This window comes from Neovison vison, chromosome 3 (genome assembly GCF_020171115.1).
Source record: "Neovison vison isolate M4711 chromosome 3, ASM_NN_V1, whole genome shotgun sequence".
NCBI classification, from domain to species: domain Eukaryota; kingdom Metazoa; phylum Chordata; class Mammalia; order Carnivora; family Mustelidae; genus Neogale; species Neogale vison.
In genome coordinates, this window is record NC_058093.1 from 20,847,720 (window position 1) to 20,869,265 (window position 21,546).

The 21,546-nt window shown below is 36.3% G+C and overlaps 1 protein-coding gene across 15 annotated transcripts in view; it reads left to right on the plus strand.

The window, feature by feature from the left end:
• UNC80 (unc-80 homolog, NALCN channel complex subunit) overlaps positions 1-21,546 on the plus strand; it is a 223,950-nt gene that overhangs the window by 66,051 nt on the left and 136,353 nt on the right. For 12 of the 15 annotated variants that reach the window (XM_044241491.1, XM_044241501.1, XM_044241499.1 and 9 more), the window contains exons 17-22: positions 384-550; positions 1,295-1,393; positions 5,037-5,251; positions 6,542-6,648; positions 8,509-8,605; positions 16,858-17,030. In XM_044241491.1, the coding sequence (XP_044097426.1) occupies positions 384-550; positions 1,295-1,393; positions 5,037-5,251; positions 6,542-6,648; positions 8,509-8,605; positions 16,858-17,030 (858 nt within the window). The remainder of the gene's footprint in view (positions 1-383; positions 551-1,294; positions 1,394-5,036; positions 5,252-6,541; positions 6,649-8,508; positions 8,606-16,857; positions 17,031-21,546) is intronic. The other 3 variants (XM_044241493.1, XM_044241506.1, XM_044241502.1) reach the window with 1 other exon arrangement.

Consider the following 21,546-nt stretch of genomic DNA (forward strand, 5'->3'; position numbering starts at 1 on the left):
AAATCTCTAGTCTAAACAAACTTCTGATTGCCTTTTTTTTGCAGGCATCTCTTCAGAAGTCATAATAGAGAAAATTAAAGCTTGGGAATCCAGTGGTTTAAAGTGTAAATTGATGTCTTTCTAATGATACAGCCAACTTTCTGAATATGGAACATGGTAACCATCCTTTTTCATACTAAAGATGACAGGCAAGGTTCTTGGGTAGTGTTGCCATAGGAACAATGGAGAGAGACCGGGTACCATCTGGTTCACTGTAGTAAAATGTCTTCCTTTTATGATTCTAATGCTGATCTCAGCCTAGGGAATTACTTTCTCCCTCTCTTCCTGTGAAAACTGTTTAATCACACAACTTTCCCCATACTTTCCTTCTTGCATCCAAACAGGGGCTGTATTGTGACATTCGTCAGCTGGTCCAGTTTATCAAAGAGGCTCATGGAAATGTCTTCAGAAGAGTGGCCCTCAGTGCTTTGCTTGACAGTGCTGAGAAGTTGGCACCAGGGAAGAAGATGGAGGAGAATGAATCAGAATCTAAGACTGCAGGCAGTAAAAGGTTAGAAACTTAAGCTATAAATATTCGTGTTGGCCTTATGTCTGTAGAATGTAATTGGTTGTACTGTCCATGTGGTTCCCAGGATGGTGTGTGACTCTAGTGCAGGGCTGGTGGAACTATCTTGTATAAATAGTATCACTGGTGACAGTACAGCTGCAGCTTAGAAAAAGGATGTGTTTACTATCAAACATATCCTGCCTCTCTATAAGTCAGAGCTCAGTTGATCTCAGGCTTGCATATAATTGACCTTTACTTCATAGATCTCAACAATATGGTGAAATGTTATCTGTGTGTTAGTCTTCTCCATAGATAATTTACATTTTTGTCCAAAGAGGAAAAGCAATTATTGATACCATATCCTCCTGTTTACTAAGTAATATTTTAAACATGGAAAAATACAAATAGCTGAGCGATGCCCTGTTGTTTTTCATCCTAGTAAATATAAATTTATTGTATGCCCACTCCATAAAACATGTCACTTACTGAGATTAAAAGAAACTCCTAAATTTAAAATTCTGCTTGTAGTTAATGACTGCATTGATGGTGGTATTCTTAGACAATAAATCGGCTAGATCATAAATCGAATGTAGGATATAAATTTCATACTGTATAGACTCATGATGACATAGGGTTTGCAAGCAATATATGTTGTCGATAACAGAGTGTTTTGCTTTATGAAGTATATGAAGTATTGAGGAGTGGTGTCCTGCTCTGTTTGATTGGTGGACTGCACCATTTGCATAGGTCAGAGGCGGGAAGCATTGTGGATAAAGGCCAGGGGTCCTCTGCACCTGAGGAATGTCGTAGTTTCATGTCTGGTCGCCCCTCACAGACTCCAGAGCAGTAAGTAGCACTGATTTTCTCTCCAATGCTGTGGGCTGAGCACTTCTCACTGTAAGAAATTCAGTTTTCCTAACTGCTATTTGTTTGCTTGTCATTTTCTTTGAACTTTGCCTTGCTTCTGCCCTTTACTTTTCATTCCCAAAGCCACTAAACTCTAAAGACCCAAATCATAAATAACCAACCTCATGCTTATGGGAAGCTTCCTTAACAGCATTTCCCTTTTCCATTCTTTACCCCATATGCTTCTCGTGCATACTCCTGCAGGTAAATCATGAAAAATAGCATGTGTAACCAGGTGGGGAGGAGGTGTCATCTACTTTCTTGCTTAAAATCACTTATAACTTTTGTTATTTAAATGTATTACTGGCTGTCAATGTGCTTGATGAAGGTTTTCTAAAAAAAGTAAGATAAACTCTTGTGCTCAGATTTAGCTAAAACATAAACTCTATTCCATTTCACCTTGGTCTTCTCCTGAGATCCATTCCAGTGTTCCAGAAAGTGTTTATCTTCACTTTTTATAATGCCAAAGTCAAAAGCATCTTAAAATTAGTGCCTCCAGAAAATGAGAGAATTACTGTAGACACTGAACATATAGCCTAGTTCTATGCAAGACTCATTTGACTTCATTCTTCTTTTTGAGAACTATTTACTCACAAATGGTGTGATCAGTATTCAAAATATGAACATCATTTCAGATACACAATTTTATTTCCCTAAACCTTGGTTACTATGAAATGATTGCAGAATGATTATCAGAAATTCTGCAGGGTATTCTATGTTTAAGGTATAACCTCTCTATAGTCAAGGAAATCACATAATCAAATAGGACCTTGGTAATTCACACGAAGTAAGGAAAACCTTGAAAGAACAAAAGCCTGCATAGATCTTGTAGCCTTTCAAAACCTTAAAGACTGTGTCTAAAAAAAGTGCCTAGAAAAAAGTGAAGAGAAGATAAATCAACTCTATGAGTCTAGGACCATGTGACTTTTTGCTTACCATTATAACCCCAATGCTTATGACTTGGCCCCCATTGTAAACACTTAATGTCTATTTCATAAATGAATGAATGAATGAATGAATGGCAGACAATCAATGAAAGGATAGAATTGTGAAATTACCATCACGGTTTTTTGTTGTTGTTGTTGTTTCCTTTAACTTCCTTTCTTAAATGTGATGTTCCAAGAAATCTTTAAGGACATAGTAAAAAGTCAAACAGAGGCTCTAAATGAAAAGACTTCTTGTAAAAGGCAAAGTTCTGTAGCTGAGTAGCCACAAGACTAATTAAAAATCTTTACATATGGAGTATGAGCAGAAAAAGGAGAGAGGGCTTCCTCCACCCCAAAATAGCACTAGCAACAATCAAGCAACTATGTTCAATGAGAATGATCTAATAAGTAACTGGATTTTAAAAATAAAGCCCTCTACACAGGTGATCTCATTTTCTAGATTGCAAAATATTCTCCTTCTTCAGTGTTCTGTGAATACTGCCCGATATCACAGCACTTTGCGTGGGTCCTTAGCGTGGGTCTGTTCTTTACTCTTGAATGAAGATACATGTTTTATTATACTTCTACATAAAAATTTCCGTTTGGAGAGATGTCATGGAATGTTAAATATAGAGCTTTTCCCTGATCAGAGTGGGCCTAGGAGATGAGCATGCCAATACCCTGTTTAGGACTGAAGAAAGGTAGGTGGATGATCCTGGTTCCTCCTTTATCCTCTCTGCCTCCTGCCCTTCCCTCCCTTTCAGACCTTTCTCTTCTCCTTCTTCCTTCTTAAATAAAAGTCACACTGACTAAATTTAAAATCAGTTTTATATGTTCATTCTCTGAAACTCATTATCAATACACACCCACTGGACAAAGTTAATGTAACATCTTATTGAAATGTTGTACCACGTAGACCATGTGCATATGCTCATCATTGTGTCCCACATTCCCCAAAGGCAAGAAATGTTTCGTACACTGTGATCATTTGATAAGAAAATAAAACAAATGAGAAGTCAAATCCTGAAACACTGATTTAAACTCACAAATCCATACCATATATGATAAACAGAGTGCTCTGGTTTGAAATAAGAATAAAATGTATTTAGTACTCTAATGAGATTCTGAGAGGTAAAATTTGAAACTCCATATAAATGTCTCCAGAAAATGATTGCTTTACACAGTACTATTGAATTTTGAGTAGTCTGGATTCAATCCCAAAGCCTATAGACAAATCATTACCTAAAATTTCATGAACAAATTTCATCACATATTACTAAGTATCTTCTGTGACCTTTTCCCCCCAAATTTCTAAAGTAATATATGTTGCTGAAGTTGGCAAATGTAGCAAAACAGAAAAACAAAGAAAAATCATTTTTAAATCTAAATACTATCAATTGGAGATAACCACCGTAAATTTCTGGTGTGCTGGGTACAATTTTGAGCATGTGTACAAGCAAACTCACAGACACATGCTTATGTGTGTACTTTATTTAACATGAAATTATCCTATTTCACCCATTGATTAACTGCTTTCTAACTTTGCTATCTACCTTTGACATTTCCCATATCAGTCATCTTCTAAAATAGGATTTTAATGACTATGGAATATGCCGTCAGATAGAAATTCTATAATTTATTTGTTTCTCTGGAGTTTAAAATTAGATTGCTTCCAGTTTTCAGTGTTAATCCATAATACCTCAGCAGGCATTTGATCATCTTATATTTATCTACATGTTAGTATGTTTTTCCATCATTTTCTTGGGATGACTTCCTAGGAATTGGATTTCCCTATCATAGCTGTAGATAATGGTTTTGGATACCATATTACTAAATTACCTTCCAGAGAGGTTGAATCTATCTCATCACTAGTAGGATGACAGTCACCAATTGCTTTCTCTTCCCCCTCCCTTAATCTTTACCAATTTAATGAGTGAAAATAAGGATCCCATTTCAATGGACCTTCCCTGTCCCCCAATTCCTAGTGAGATTAACCTCAGCATATTATTTTCCCGCTTGTGAAATGTCTTGGTCAAAAATCCCTTTGGATGTATCCTCATTTGGCATATTGCGTTGGATTAATTTTTTTACTTTTAAACCTTACTTAAGCGTCTTTGCCCTGAGAAAGCTAAATCATTAGGCACAGTGAAAATAATTTAGTAAACATTTGTAGAATGATGCAGCCCCTGAGTGTGGTTACATTTCACTTAGTCATTTATTCAAATATCTTTTGTGAGCTTATTTAGTGCTGAGAATTATACTATGCTGGGGTGGGGTTGGAAAGTGACATACAGTACTGCACAGGCCTCTGGGAACTTAAAAAAAAAAGTGAAATATTTAGACATCATAAGTGCTTCTTACTATTATGACTCACACCCACAGATGAATACCTGTGATAATATTTGGTCTTTTTATTAAAGCTGGGGAAAAAATGATTACCTCTATTTGCCAGCTGAGACATGACTGTTTCCAGGAAGACCTCAGAGTCAACCTTGGTCTCACTCCTTCCACTCCCCTCTGACTCATCCTAAATCCCAGCCCATCAAAGATCATCCTGCATGAATTGCATAAATATCACTGGCAGGAAGTTGAAAGAAATTTAAGAGAATTTCCCATATGTTGTCAGACATTTAATTCTACCCTTTGCTTGCTTTCAGTGATGAACAAATGCAAGGGGGCAACCTAGGGCGGAAGGATTTCTGGCGCAAGATGTTCAAATCCCAGAGTGCGGCGAGTGACACCAGCAGCCAGTCTGAACAGGATACTTCAGAATGCACCACTGCCCATTCAGGGACCACCTCGGACCGTCGCACCCGCTCACGGTCCCGCAGAATTTCCCTCCGGAAGAAACTTAAACTCCCCATAGGTAAAAGTATGTCTGTATTTATTTATGGATTCTCTTATTCCCTGCCATGTCCTCAAATCAACTCATAATCAAAGCAACGCATGATAGGGTAGAGAAAAGGAAAGCCTTCAAGTCACAAGGCTTAAGCTGGCTCATTCACTCATTCATCTTTTTTCAGCAGGTATTTCTCAAACCCCAACTATGTGCACTTATTGTGTCCAAACACTATGATGTTAGGCATCAGGAATTAAACGATAAGCAAAATGACACAGTGCCCAACTTTGCTGAACTTAAAATCTATTGGGGGTGACGGTCGGTAAAACAGATAATCCTACAACTAAGTGTGGTTGGAAGCTATAAATTTTATGAAGGAAATATATACTGTGCTGTGAATGTATGCAGTAAGGTCTGGCCTAAATGGGGAGGAGGAGGCAGAGATCAAATAAGGCTTCCTGGAGGAAGAGATACTAAGATCTTCAGGGTACTTAGGGGAATGAAGAAGGAAAGTATACTAAGTAGTAGCAATAAAATCTGTAAAAGTATTAGGAGTGAGGGAAGTTGTAAAAGTATTAGGAGTGAGTGAAGTATCTTCAGGATACTTAGGGGAATGAAGAAGGAAAGTGTACTAAGTGGTAGCAATAAAATCTGTAAAAGTATTAGGAATAGTGAGGGAGTAGAAGTAGTGAGGGAGTAGGAAGTGAGGGAAGTAGAAACGAGACAAGGAGAAGAGCATCTGCAGGATTATAACAGAGCAATGGGGACTAGAGCATGTGGACCTTGCAGGTAAGGTGGACTTTTTGTCTTACAGCCCTACATAGCCCAGCTGGGATATTGAGCAAGGGAATAATGCAAGCAGATTAGCTTTTTCTAAAAGATCACTGCATGGGCAACATACTGGAGGGAGCATATTGGTTGAGGGAGACCAATTAGAAAGCTGTTTAGTAGTCCAGGCATAAGTAATGGAAACTTGGACTGGGTGATTGACCATGTATAGCAGAGTGGACAGATTCGATAAATGCTTAGGAGGTAAAATCAACAGGACTTATCGGAAGATGTGAAAAGTGTCAAGGAGAACTGGATTGATTGTGGTTTTATTCACCAAAGAGGCCCAAATTCATTTTGTTCTGGTCTTACTCAGTCTTGTCATTTTATAATCCATTTTAAAGCATTTACATTTTGAATACCGTTTGTTTTCACTTCAGTGTACAGCAAGCCATATAATTTTCATTGCTTTTTGAGCACATGCTGCCATTTCTGTTTAATTCATTTAGGAGAAAAATGCTATACTGATCTAAATTTTCAAAAATTATTAAATAGGAAACTGGCTGAAGCGGTCCTCCCTCTCAGGCCTAGCAGATGGTGTGGAGGACCTTCTGGACATCAGCTCTGTGGACCGCCTCTCTTTCATCAGGCAAAGTTCCAAGGTAAACAGGATATCACTTATATAAGATAATGTTGGATTTGCTAGTAGAAAAATGTCAGGACCAAGAAATGTTGAACACATGGAAGGGCCAAATAAGAAAGAGTTGAAGAAACTTTCTTCAAATTGAGCAAAGTTTAGAAATTTAAATGAACAATGAAAACTAAGATATCTAAGTAGTAGGCTATTATGGAAAGGAAGAAAAGAGTAACAAAAAATTTACATAAAATTATAATGCAGATCTAGGTATGTACATAGGTATTAGTTCCCAGCTATTTTAATGTTTTAGCTTTATTTTTATTATTATTTTTAATTCCAGTATAATTAACAATTAACAGTGTTATATTGGTTTCAGGTATACAATATAGTCATTCAACAATGTGGTACAGTACCCAGTGCTCATCATGAAAAGTGTACTCTTAATCCCCATTACCTGTTTCACCCTTCCCACTTCCTATTGGGAACCACCTCTACTAACCACCATTTTGTCATCTATAGTTAAGAGTCTGTTATTTGTTCTCTTTTTTTTTTGTTATTTGTTTTGTTTTGTTTTTAAATTCCACAAGAGTGAAATCATTTGATATTTGTCTTTCTCTGACTATCTCATTTCATGTAGTCTTATACCTTCTAGATCCATCCATGTTATTACAAATGGGTTTCCACTCTCACCACTTTTATTTAACGTACTACTGGAAATCCTAGCCACAGCAATCAGACAAGAAAAAGAAATGAAAGGCATCCAAATTGGTATTTTTAACTTTTAACATACATGTGAAATTCCTGACATTTCAAGCTCCTACCCAAGAATGCAGAATTTTCTAATGATTCTCTTTATGTATTAAAACACACACACACACACACACACACACACACACACACACACTCACGCACGCACTTCATCCTCTTTCCATTACTTTTTGTGAGTACTTAAACAATTCTCCCTATTGAAAAGGATAAAGAAATTCAGGATTTCTCCCATTAAGTGCTTCTTCATAATACTTTTAAGTATTGTAACAGCATACTATTTGGAAAAGGTAATGATTCTCAGTGAAATCCAATTCCTACAAGAGCATTCCCTGCACATGATCCAGGTCTTGGTCACTATAATTTCCAGCTTATGGTAAGAGTTACATTTTTTAATATCTAAATCATTTGTTTATAATCTTTCTGCTTTGAATCTCAGTTTTCTTCTATCTATTTTAATGGTAATATTTTGAAATTATATAAAGAATATATCAACCTCATAAGACATTTAGAAAATATAATTCCTCCTTCACATCCTTTTGCTAAAATATTGGCCAAATATTAAGAGTATGCGAGGCTTACTCACATAGCTTCCTTGCATGCTGAAAATTTTAAGTACTCTTGGCCTAAGGGCAAGATCAAGGGCACATTTAAATTCTTAGGAAAAAACCCAAAGCATATTGTTTCACTTTAATTATAGGGTACTTTATGAATTAATTTATACTGTTTTTTTTTTTTCCATAAAGATTTGAAACTTTCTATTTGCCTATCTTTCAGTTTGGTCTCATTCTCAACTGTGATGCTGTTTGTAAAGGATGAATATGGCTTGCTGTTCATGAATTTGAGTTTGTATTTTATCTAAATTAAACTCTAAGAACATCTCATTTAGTTGCCGAATTATTTTCATGATGCCTGATTATTTACTTTCAATCTATGACTAGACTCTCTTTCAAATTAGTTATAAGTCTTGTTTTTTTTGGTACATAGGAATAAACCATACTGACTGACTAACCAGATGTGGGAGTCAGAAGAACTAAAGTAATCTTCATATTCTAAATAACTTATTTTTCAAAAGCAAGGTTTAGTATAAAAACAAGGAATTGCCTTTTTTTTTCCTCAGGTCAAATTTACCAGTGCAGTGAAGCTTTCTGAAGGTGGACCAGGGAGTGGAATGGAAAATGGAAGAGATGAAGAGGAGAATTTCTTCAAACGTCTTGGTAAATATCATACTGTCTAAGAATTACATCCAATTTTCATCATACAGAACAAAAATTTGATTGGATAAAATGTTCCATTTTCTATTTCCATTGATTTCCTACTCATTTCTTTCTTGTGTGTGTGTTGTACTACTACATATATATAGCTTCTTCATTTTTATCAATTTGGTTCAACAGACATTTATGGAAGCCCTATTGTGTTCCTCATTCCATAGTGAACATTAGGTTTACAAAGAAGAGTAAGAGAGCCTCTTCAGCTCTCTGTCCTTTATTAAAATCTAAGAGCTTTAAAGAAACTTCAGATTTCCCTCTATCTACCTACTTAAGAATTCTGCACATTATATTCCTGAGAGTTGGCCAGTCACCCTCGGAATACCTCCACCAAAGAGCAGTCTATTGCTTCACAAAGCAACCTGTTCCAGAACTAGAGAGTTTTAATTGTTAGGTCTTCCCTTATATCTTGAAAATATATTCATCTATAAATTTAATTCACTAGTCCAGTTATGATATCTGTGGCCATACACACACACACACACACACACACTCACACACAGCTAGTTAGCCTTTTATCTATTTCACATTCTCTCTTTTCATCTCACTTTGCTGGTTGAACATTATTGACTCCTATTTTTACTCCTTGCATGGAAGAATTTCCAGAACTATCACCATCCGATTCCGTTTTACAGTGAATTCTAATTAGATGATATACTTTACAAAATGTGGAGATTCAGATGGAATGCATGCATCATATGTGACTTTAATCAGTGTGATAAACAGTGTAACAAATAAGCTCCAGGGATATAGCAAGTGTATGATCACAATTTAAGGTTGCATTATCAAGTTTTACATCCTATAGTTGGCTTGTATTGAATTTGGATTAACTTTTGCTACTCACCTCCACATGAATGAATATAATGCTATATTTTTATATAGCCATTATTAATTCTTCATCTCAAAATAAATTTATGGTTTCATTAACTTGGGAGGTGGTTAATTCACATGCCCAGGAAAAAACTAAGAGTCAGAACCCAAAATAAATTGAATTTGGAATCTTTTCTTCTTTGCAGTTGTGCTATAAGGATTCACTTCCCTGGTTTTCATCCAAACTGTTGATATTATTAATGACCAGGACAAATACAAAGATACAATTCCTATGACACTTCTAGCTGACTTTTATTAATTAACAATTTGTGGGTATGATTTTTCAGCCAAACATACTTAATTTACTAGCAATTAGCAAATGCTTTCTCATTTCATAAAAACATCAGATTTGGGATACCTGGGTGGCTCAGTGGGTTAAGCCTCTGCCTTTGGCTCAGGTTATAATCTCAGGGTCCTGGGATCGAGCCCCCGCATTGGGCTCTCTGCTCAGCAGGGAGCCTGCTTTTCTGTTTCCTCTCTCTGCCTACCTCTCTGCCTACTTGTGAATAGTAAATTCACAATCTGTTAAATAAATAAAATCTCTCTCTCTGTTAAATAAATAAAATCTTAAAAAAAATCAGATTTTACCAAAAAAATTCAAGTCCTTATCGCTCTAAAGGAAATATACAGCTTAGTTCAATAGTATATTCTTTGTGAAACCACGGTGATTCCTATGATTACTCTGGTTTTTAAAAAAGTTAGTGTTGGTCTAATCTCTTACAGAATTTGGTTAGGGCATACATCAAACTTATTAGTCTGTGGTTTCAAGAATTTTCCTAACAACGAAGACCTTTATCATTTTCAGTCTTTATGGAGTCTTTTTATTCCTCATGATATTTCAGAGAAGATATACCTAGCATTCAGAACCATCAGTATTATAAATAGATTTTTGTGGGTTTTTTTTTAAATTTTGTTTTGTTTTGTTTTTTGAGAATGAAGTGTGGAACTAAAGAGTATTGTGCAGGTATGTGCTGTGTTAGCTGAATGTCATTTGGCTAGTACTCTGATTACTTCTGTAAGTTCTTTCTGTGCACTGGAGTGTAATTTCATGGAACTGAGAATTAACTCAGGGTAGGGGCTCTCACATTTGGTGCCTCCTTAAAGAAGCTTTTCTGTACTTGCATGCTTGTGGTTTTTTCTCATTGATGGAAAGGATGAAAGCATAAGTGACTTGTTTACTTTCCTTTTGATTTCTTTACATTCCCTTCTTCAAGGAGTAGGCCAGTATTTTTAATCTAGTTCTAAACATGTTATCATTAGCATTCACATAAACCTTTTTATTCCAGATTTTCTTTTTACCATGATTCCTGCAGATACCAGCTTTGATCCTCTTTGTATTTTATTTTAAGATCCTCTTTATATTTTATTTTCACAAATAGGAAAGATTTGATATGGAACATTCATAGAGTCCAACTCTGGGATCAGATTGTATCAGCAAAACCTGAAATAATACAGTCTCTTTCTGTGTATCTAGAAGACAAAACTATAAAATCTAAGACTGATACCTATTTCATGTGCTTTTTGACTGGCAAGAGAAGATAGCTTGCATATCACCATCATTCTTTGCCCATGTTCTCTGGTGTATTAAAAAATTTCCTTTGGAATCTCTTGCACTAGTTAGGTATCCTCAACTATTCTAAAATAAATAAAGAAAGAAAAAAAACATTATCTTAGTATATTATAATTTACAACTATTGCCCTTGGCCAAATGAACAAATCTATCCCTGGGCCTGCTTTTGCCTTTGTTTCCTCTTTTCCTCTCCCTTTCTCTTTCCCCCTCTCCCTGTCTGTCTGTCTCTCTCCAATCCATATGTGTAAATGATTTCTGTGTATCCATTATAGATATATTGTCCTTTCTTTCTCATTTATTTTAATTTAATCGTATATTACCTCTGTTTCTTTAAAGTTGTTAAAGAAAACAAACATCAAACATTCTTACCTTCAATTTAAATATAGTATTCAAACTTCATTGAGTTAAGATCGAATACAATAGCCAATAGAATTTCTTTAAAATCTTGGGGCACCTGAGTGGCTCAGTCATTAAACAGCTGCCCTCAGCTCCAGTCATGATCCTAGAGTCCTGGGATCAAGCCCCACGTTGGGCTCCCAGTTTGGTGGGAAGCCTGCTTCTCCCTCTCCCATTCCCCCTGCTTGTGTCCCTCGCTCACTGTGTCTCTCTCTCTGTCAAATAAATAAATAAAATCTTAAAAAAAAAAAATTTCTTTAAAATCTAAAAAATTTTCAAAAATGAAAAATACTTCTGCTGAACATTTAACAAAACTGAAATTACATTCGTAATCAGCTATCTTTTTCTTCCATGTTTTTATATTTACTAAGAATATTTCATTTTAGAAATCATGTTATCCTTGAGGGAAGATATTTTATTAAACCGATTTTTTAAATTGATCATTAAAATTTACTGAATATTTTCTATGTGCTCAATTCTGCCATAAATTCCATGGGATTTCATCAAGATCAAGAGCAAAGGAAACAGTCAACAAAATAAAGACGCAACCCACGGAATAGGAGAAGATATTTGCAAATGACACTACAGGCAAAGGGCTGATATCCAAGATCTATAAAGAACTCCTCAAACTCAACACACACAGATAATCACATCAAAAAATGGTCAGAAGATATGAACAGACACTTCTCCAAAAAAGACATACAAATGGCTAGCAGACACATGAAAAAACATTTCATATAATACTTAACACATACTAAGTGCTCAAAAGTAGAAGCGAATACATGGTTATCCATTAATGTTATATAGATACAAGGGTAATTTTCCATTATAAATAGCTTTTACTTACAAGCATGATTCTTATGCCTACAATCATGGGAGTCTACTGATCTTCATACCTGTAATCAATATCCATTATTCTGTGAAGCAAAAAATATAGGTTCTTCCTGACAAAGATTGTTTTGATCACTTCTCTTTTCATTATTTTACTTAGATTATTTAGCCATTTTGTTTCTGAAGTTCTTTTGATCAAAATGGCACTTCTGGTAATATTAAATAGGCTTCTTTAAGAATTTATTATCTTGTCAAATAAATAACTAAGAAAAAAGATGAAAAGCTTATTTTAATATCTCCTTCAATAATATGATGGCAGCTATCCTTAATAAATTGGTTAACTAAGAATAACTTTGTTGAGGCACCTGGTGGCTCTATCAGTTAAGCCTCTGCCTTCAGCTTAGGTCATGATCTCAGGGTCCTGGAATCAAGCCCCACATAGGTTCCCTGCTCAGTGGGAAGCCTGTTTCTCCCTCTGCCTCCTCCCCCTCCAAACATGCTTTCTCTGTCTCTCTTGCAAATAAATAAAACCTTTTAAAAAAGAATAAGTTTAGGGGGACACCTGGGTAGCTCAGTGGGTTAGGCCGCTGCCTTCGGCTCAGGTCATGATCTCAGGGTCCTGGGATCGAGTCCCGCATCGAGCTCTCTGCTCGGCAGGGAGCCTGCTTCCCTCTTTATCTCTCTCTGCCTGCCTCTCTGTCTACTTGTGATCTCTCTCTGTCAAATAAATAAATAAAATATTTAAAAAAAAAAGAATAAGTTTAGGGGTGCCTGAGTGGTTCAGTGGGTTAAAAACTCTGACTTCAGCTCAGATCATGGTACCAGGGTCCTAGGATCAAACCCCACATCAGGCTCTCTGCTCTGCAGGGAGCCTGCTCCCCCCTCTCTCTCTGCCTGCCTCTCTGTCTACTTGTGATCTCTGTCTGTGAAATAAATAAAGTCTTTTTTTTTTTTTTAAAGAATAAATTTAGGGGGGCCTGTGTGGCTCAGACTGTTAAGCGTTTGCCTTGGGCTCAGGTCATGATCCCAGGGTGGTGGGATCAAGTCCTGCATTGGGCTCCCAGCTCAGCAGGAAGCCTGCTTCTCCCTCTCCCACTCCCCCTGCTTGTGTTGCCTCTCTCACTGTGTCTCTCTTAGTCAAATAAATAAATAAAATATTTCAAAAAAGAATAAGTTTATTGATCATACACCTTGTCATACATATTAGTTCTATCATAGATTTGAGGCTATTATCACCTAATGTATTGTATATCTTAATTATTGTAACAAATAACAAAACAACTGGATTCATTAAAAAGAAAAACATTTGGGGTCTATCTTAAATTCAAAGTTTCAGGGACTGCTAAGGTTAATAATTTCTTTTAACAGATGAGATTTCTTCTGATATGTGTAACTTAAAGGGCTATATGTAAATGATTTATAAAGTGACATATAGGTAGGAAAAATCACGGGAAATTACTGGTTCTGGTACTTTTGATATTGCCCAGTGAATAACAGAATAGCATTTTGAAAGGCAGCTGTCTAGAAACAAGTCTGTCTAGGAAGTGTTTGTTTCTAATCTGTAGTTTTTAGCTACACACACTTTGTGTCATTTGAGATACTTTCAGATTTTTTCCAGCAGCAGATTCATTATGTGCTACTTCCTTTTGCAGTTAATACAAAATGTGCCACACTAATTGGAAAAAAAAAATACTGAGGGTCTTGAATAAGGAAATTTAAATATGGAATATTTGCATCTGAAAAGGAAATATACCCATAAGAAATGAAATATGGAAAATTTTAAAAATATTTTAAGATTTTATTTATTTATTTGAGAGAGAATGAGTGAGTGAGAGAGAGAAGGTTCAGGGGGAGGGTCCGAGGGAGAAGGAATAACAGACTTCCCTCTGAGTGCGGAGCCCAACATGGAGCTTGATCCTCAGACTCCAGGATCATAACCTGAGCTGAAGTCAGACACTTAACCAACAGAGCCACCCAGGTTCCCCAGTGATATTTTAATTATATTATGAGGCATTCTTTTTGTACTTGGGAAAATTTTCAAACAGACAAAAAAGTAAAAAGAATGGTCTAATGGATCCCAAATATCCATCACCCATTTGCAATAATGATCAAAATTTCCATAATTGTTTCATCTACCTTTTATGTTTTTCAAATTTTTTTTTTTAAAACAAATCCCAGACATATATACATGTGCCTTTGTGCTGAGGCAGCAGGTAGGAAAGTAGGGTAATGGGTGGAAGTGATCAGGGTATTCATAATGGAAAAGATGGGAAAGTCATTTCTGGAAATCAGATTTGTGACTTCTCAGTAAGAACCAAGAGTTGGCAACCACAAATGAATGGTTTGAGCAGAAATTAAAGCAAGCTCTAAATCAGTGATTCTCATCCTAGGCATATATTCTTAGGTGTCAGAGGTACATTTCAGAATCATGAGAAGGGGCTTGGGTATGGCTTTTAAAATGATATTCAGAGGTGCCTGGGTAGCTCAGTGGGTTAAAGCCTCTGCCTTCGGCTCAGGTCATGATCCCAGGGTCGTGGGATTGAGCCCCGCATCAGGCTCTCTGCTCAGCAGGGAGCCTGCTTCCCTTCCTCTCTCTGCCTGCCTCTCTGCCTGCTTGTGATCTCTGTCAAATAAATAAAATCTTAAAAAAAAATAAAAACTATACTCAACATAATACCCTCAAATAAGAAAAAACACTTTAAATATATATTAGAAGCTATAGAAAATTCAGGAGTTGTTTAAGTTTTTTAAAATCTACCTAGGGAACCCTCCTACATTGTTGGTGGGAATACAAGCTGGTGTAGTCTCTCAGGAAAACAGTATGGAGGTTCCTCAAGCTCCTGGGTGGCTCAGTGGGTTGAGCCGCTGCCTTCGGCTCGGGTCATGATTTCGGGGTCCTGGGATCGAGGCCCGCATCGGGCTCTCTGCTCAGCGGGGAGCCTGCTTCCTCCTCCTTCTCTCTCTACCTGCCTCTCTGCCTACTTGTGATCTCTCTCTGTCAAATAAATAAATAAAATCTTTAAAAAAAAAAAAAGAAGTTGAAAATAGAGCTACCCTACAACCCAGCAATTGCATTACTGGGTATTTACTCCAAAGATACAAATGTAGTGATCCAAAGGGGCACATGCACCTGAATGTTTATAGCAGCAATGTTCACAATAGCCAAACTATGGAAAGAGCCTAGATGTCCATCAACAGATGAATGGATAAAGAAGATGTGATATGTATAAACAATGGAATACTGTACAACCATCAAAACCCCAAAATCTTGCCATTTGCAATGACATGGATGGAATAGAGGGTATTATGCTAAACGAAATAAGTCAATCAGAGAAAGACATTTATTATATGATCTCACTGATATGAGGAATTTCAGAAACAAGACAGAGGATCATAGGGAAAGAGAGGGAAAAATGAAACAAGATGAAACCAGAGAGGGAGATAAACTATGAGAGACACTTAATCCCAGGAAACAGACTGAGGGTTGCTGGAGGGGAAGGAGGTGGGAGGGATGGGATGGCTGGGTGATGGGCATTGGGGAGGGTGTGTGCTATGGTGAGCACTGTGAATTGTGTAAGACTGATGAATCACAGACGTATACCCCTGTAACACAATTACATTGTATGTTAATAAAAAAGAAAGAAAATGAAATGTACCTAGGGATAAAAATGATGAAAATCATATTCTGTATCATTTCTTCTTAATGTATGTTTCTTAGACATTCTACATCAATAAATCACAAGGACTGTTTGTGAAAACAGACATGGAATCAAAGTCTCTAGGGATGAGACTTGATATTCTGTGTTTAATAAGCTCCAAAGTGATTCTTATTCATGGGCAGCTAAAATATGGAAAAGTAAGTGTGGGGAGGGATCAGTGGTTCCCAAATCTCTGACCCCAGTGTTGGGTCAGACTGGCTGCATCATTATCTTCTGGGAGGCTTACAAAGCACAAAATCCTATTCTCCACTTCTGAAAATTCTGATTCTGAAAGTCTGGATGAAATTCAGGAACTTCCTACGTAGTTCTGATATATAGCTAGGTTTGGAAATCCTGGAATTAAATAACCAAACACTGAGATTCTTTACAACTCCAATAGTCATTGATTCTTGGTATCATAACTGAGATACCAGGTTATTGGCCTTGATATCAATTTATGTAACAGATATGAAATTGTACAATAATTTCATCTTTGATAAAAATAGCATTTAGTTGTTGCTTACAGGAAGAATCATTTTAAATATACTAAGAGCTCTTGTCAGTATTAAAGAGGAGACCATAAGTAAAATTATCAGATCCTGTATTTAAGTATTTATGTAAAATTCTGCATTTGCTTATGCCATTTGTCACCAGATTCCCAAAAGTCATGGTGTGTCTCAGTCAGGCATTACGATGGAAAAGAAGGATGTGGAGTCAGGGAGAACGTTTTCAGGCCAGCACTACAGAAAACATGTTATAACTTTGAAGCTCTTTTTCAATCTGTGATCTGTTATACTCTGTTTTTTCATTCTTCCACCATGGAAAAAAACCTACAGGTTGCCACAGTTTTGATGACCATCTGTCTTCCAATCAAGAGGGTGGAAAAAGCAAAAATGTGGTGAATCTTGGAGCGATACGACAAGGCATGAAGCGCTTTCAGTTTCTGTTAAACTGCTGTGAGCCAGGGACAATTCCTGATGCATCCATCCTGGCAGCTGCTTTGGATCTTGTAAGTTGTTGGAAGAGTTTGTCTACTCTGTCTCCCATTACAATTGATACTGCTAAGAGATGAAAGCATGAATCCCTAATCCTGACCCTATCTGTGGAGTTAGGTGTTTGTTTTTTTTTTTCTTTTAATCCATGCTTTATAGTTTTCAGAGTACAAGTCTTTCACTTCCTGGGTTAAATTTATTCCTAGCTATTATTTGTGGTGCAATTATAAATGGGATTGTTTTTTAGTTTCTCTTTCTGCTACTTAATTATTAGTGCATTTTCGATCTGCAACAGATTTCTGTATATTAAGTTTGTATCTTGTGACTTTCCTGAATTCCTTTATTAGTTCTGGTAGATTTTTGGTTGAATCTTCAGGGTTTTCTATATATAGTATCAGGCCCTCTGCAAAATAGTTTAAGTTTTACTTATTTCTTACCAATTCTTACCAACTTCTTTTTCTTGTCTGATTGCTATGGCTAGGACTTCCAAAACTATGATGAATAAAAGTGATAACTGTACATCTTTGTCTTATTCCTAATCATAGAGAAAAAGCTCTGTTTTTCACAATTGAGTATGTTAGATGTGAGTTTTTCATATATGGCCTTTATTATGTTGAGGAATGTTCCTTCTAAATCTTTGTTGAGAGTTTTGGGTTTTTTTAATATTTTTAATCATGAATGGATGTTGTACTTTGTCAAATGCCTTTTCTGCATTTATTGAGATGATTATAGATTTTTGTAGCATGGTTTTTTTTTTTCCCTCAGCATTAATGGTAAAAACAGGAAGAAAATTGCTGAGGTAAAAGAAGAAAAGAGAAAAATTAATAAATATTCACTGGGAAGTAGGCTGTATAGCATCATGATTAAAAGGATGTGAGGGCTCTGGAATCAGACTACCTGGGTTAAAATCACTCTGACATTTACTAGTTGAACCTCTATAAAATGGAAGTAGGAAGAATAATAATAAATTTTCCAGCTAAGTATAAAGACTAAATGACACATTAAATAGAAAACCCTCATCAGATTGCCTGAAATGAGGTATCTGCTTAATAAAGTTGGCCATTATTATTGTTCTGTTATTATTAAGTTTATGTCTGTCATGTATTAGTACTTAAACATCTCTGAGTCTTGGTTTAATTAACAACTGGAGGAAAGATATAAAGGATCAGTTGAATTTCATTGTGCAAAAGTGCTTTGAACATCATATACTATTATACATGTGTAAGGGATTAAAGAATATAAAATGAATCTAGTTTTTTTTTAAGATTTTATTTATTTATTTGAGAGAGAGAGAGAGGACACAAAAGGGGAGCAGCAGGCAGATGGAGAAGGAGAAACAGGCTCCTCACTGAGCAAGAAGCTTGATTCAGCGCTCCCTGCCAGGACCCTGAGATCATGACCTGAGCCAAAAGCAGACACTTAACTAACAGAGCCACCCAGGCATCCCAAAGTGGATCTATTTTAGAAAGGGTTTCTGTCAGGTAAACTAGGCTCAGATGTGCATTTTGAACTCAGTGTCTTCATTTCCTTTATTTATCTCTGGTTTAATAAACTCTTCTTACACTGTATAAATACTGAGTACAAAATACCAGGTAAAATATCAAGAATAAAAGTCTTTTATTTTCTCTTTTAAAAAGTAAAAACTAAAGTAAACTTTTTTTTACAACAAAAAACTTTAAGCCTATGTACAAATGATCCCTTTTCCAGATTTTATAACACACAAATAAGTGAGCCTTGACCACACATATTTTACCTTGGAAAATCAACCAAACCTGATAATGTAATTTATTACATTCTTTTGTGATATTTACAGGTATTGCTCTCAGGATAGTGACCAGCAAGTTATGTGACTTCACTTAAACATGAAATAGAAATACCACTGTAATCACCCAAAACAATGACTTGTTGTTTAAGATTTTTCAGTTGGGGGCACCTGAGTGGTTTAGTCTCTTAAGGGTCTGCCTTCTGCCTTCAGCTCAGGTCATGATCCCAGTGTCCTGAGAGTGAGTCACCTCAGGCTTCCTGCTCTTGAGGAGCCTGCTACTCTCTCTCCCTCTGCCCCTTCCCCCAACACTGGCCACTCGTGCTCTCTCTGTGTCTGCTCTCTCAAATAAATAAATAAAATATTTAATAATAATAAAAAAGATTTTTCAGTCAGTTTTCCATGCCCGGATATTGGCCTTTTTGAATGTTAGTAAATTCCAAAATGTTCAGTGTGTATTGATGTATGCTATGGTGACTGTAAAATGTGGGGAATCATGAGCTTCCAGGAGAGCTGAGGCTGGTGGCACTTAATCAAAGAACAAGATGCCTGTCTAAAGCAAGAGAGTTTGACAAAGCAAAGAGCCAGTCCCTTGGTTTTTTAAGTGAAGGTATTATAACTAGCCTGTCCTTCCTTTGAGTTATACAGTGATTCTTTTTTAATCACTGTTGACCTATCCAAAAAGGATCAGATTAAAATAAGTAAATAAATGTAACAGATTCATAGGAAAAGAGTGAACAATTGAACAGTTAAATAATGGGTGAGGACATGAACAAATAGTGCATCCAAAATACTCATACCCAATAAAGTATGCCCCATCTTATTGGCATTAAGAAACGCTCATTAACATGTCCATAGACTCCTGTATTGTAACTATCAAATTTGTAATGATTAGGAAGTGTTGACAATGTATGGAACATGGTGGTGATTAGTAGTGGGAGCATCAGGATTTGATCAGCGAATAGAAGGAAGTCAGAACAATAGGGTGATGGTGGGCGGGCAGTAATGGTGAGTAGTGCTCCTTGGCCTCTCCGTGTGAATAAGTAATTTGGGACTGGATGTAGTCACAGAGGAGGGGCAGTTCTCTACATATTAATTAAACCACATGGCTAGGTGGTGATGGAATTTTAAAAACCCAGAGTCAGTGTAGCTTAAGACACTCATCATATACTAATTAATTAATTAACTAACTCAACTCGCGTCTATTGAGAATTTCCCATATGCCATGCATGTTGCCAACTATTAATAGGTGCAACAAACTCAACTTGTTTGAATCTTTCCTTAAGAAGATTAGATTGGCCGAGTGATCTATTGTAGAGACTTCTTAGTACAGTATTCTAAGGGGAATAAACATATGATTAACATTTATTGGGTACCTATTGTTTCCAATGGAAAAACCCTGAAGCTCAGAAGACTAACCAATAGGCCTGGGCTACACTGCCAGCCAAGGATAGAGCCAGATTAGACCTCTGTCTGTCTTCAGAGACCCTATATTTAGTACTCCACCATACTGACTGTCTTATTAAAAACTATGTGAAATCACTAAAACATGCAAAAATAATAAGTTCTGTGTTTTATACATGGTCACTTAAATATAAGTAAGAAAGTGAAAATGACAGAAGTTAGTTGAACAATTATGAAATTCACAGCAAAATTATGCATTAGCACTTTATATGTGGTTTAAACTGTAATGTTCCAGAGGTGCTGTCGCGTCCACTTTTGTCTCAAATACTCATAGCTCTTTTGGAAGATTTTAAGACAAAACATGGTATCAAATTTCTCAAGCAGTTGCCTAACAAGATTAAAGAAAATGTTAATGACAAGTCATATTACTTCAACTAGTTGACAAATTGATAGAAAGATATAGGCACAGCTGGCTCTACACATTGGAGAATAATGGCATGACAACATTTGGATAACTGTTAGTCAAATAAGCACCTGATGACAGAAATAACGGGTTGACCTTGACATACTGGAAAAGTCTAGGTAGGCCCCACACTCTTTTCAGAGATACTGATCTAAAATCTGCACATAAATATATATCATACAATGAACTTTACTGAGCAGTATTTAAACATTTCCACATGACAGAACAGAAGCCCCAAGAGCCAAGGTGATTTTGCTCCAGGTCATATATGCCAGTCAGTGCTAAAACTGGGTTCAAGGGGCACCTGGGTGGCTCAGTGGGTTAAGCCTCTGCCTTTGGCTCAGGTCATGATCCCAGGGTCGGGGGATCGAACCCCACATTGGGTTCTCGGCTCAGCAGGGAGCCTGTTTCCCCCCTTTCTCTCTCTGTCTGCCTCTGTGCCTACTTGTGATTTCTGTCTGGCAAATAAATAAATAAATAATAAATAAATAAATCTTTTAAAAAAAATAAAGTAAAACTGGGTTCAAAGCAGAATCTTCAGATTCTGTTCAGGATTCTTATAGCAGTAGCATATGGTTTCTCTGTAAGAAAGAGGCACATGCATACATATGAAATATATATATATTTATTTATATTTTATATTTTTTATTTATTTAAGTGAGAATGAGTATCCCTTGATACATTGAAAATGCACTTAGATTAATAAGATCTACAGAATAAAGACTATAAATTATTTTTAATGTCCAAAAACATTTGGATCTATTAAAAAGTTTCCTTAACACATGCATACATGATGAATTCATAACTAGAAAATATATGAGATTTTCGACTTTAAAGATTCACACCACATATTCACTCTCTAAACCAGTGATTCTTCACATTTTGGGGACGTTGACTCTTTTGG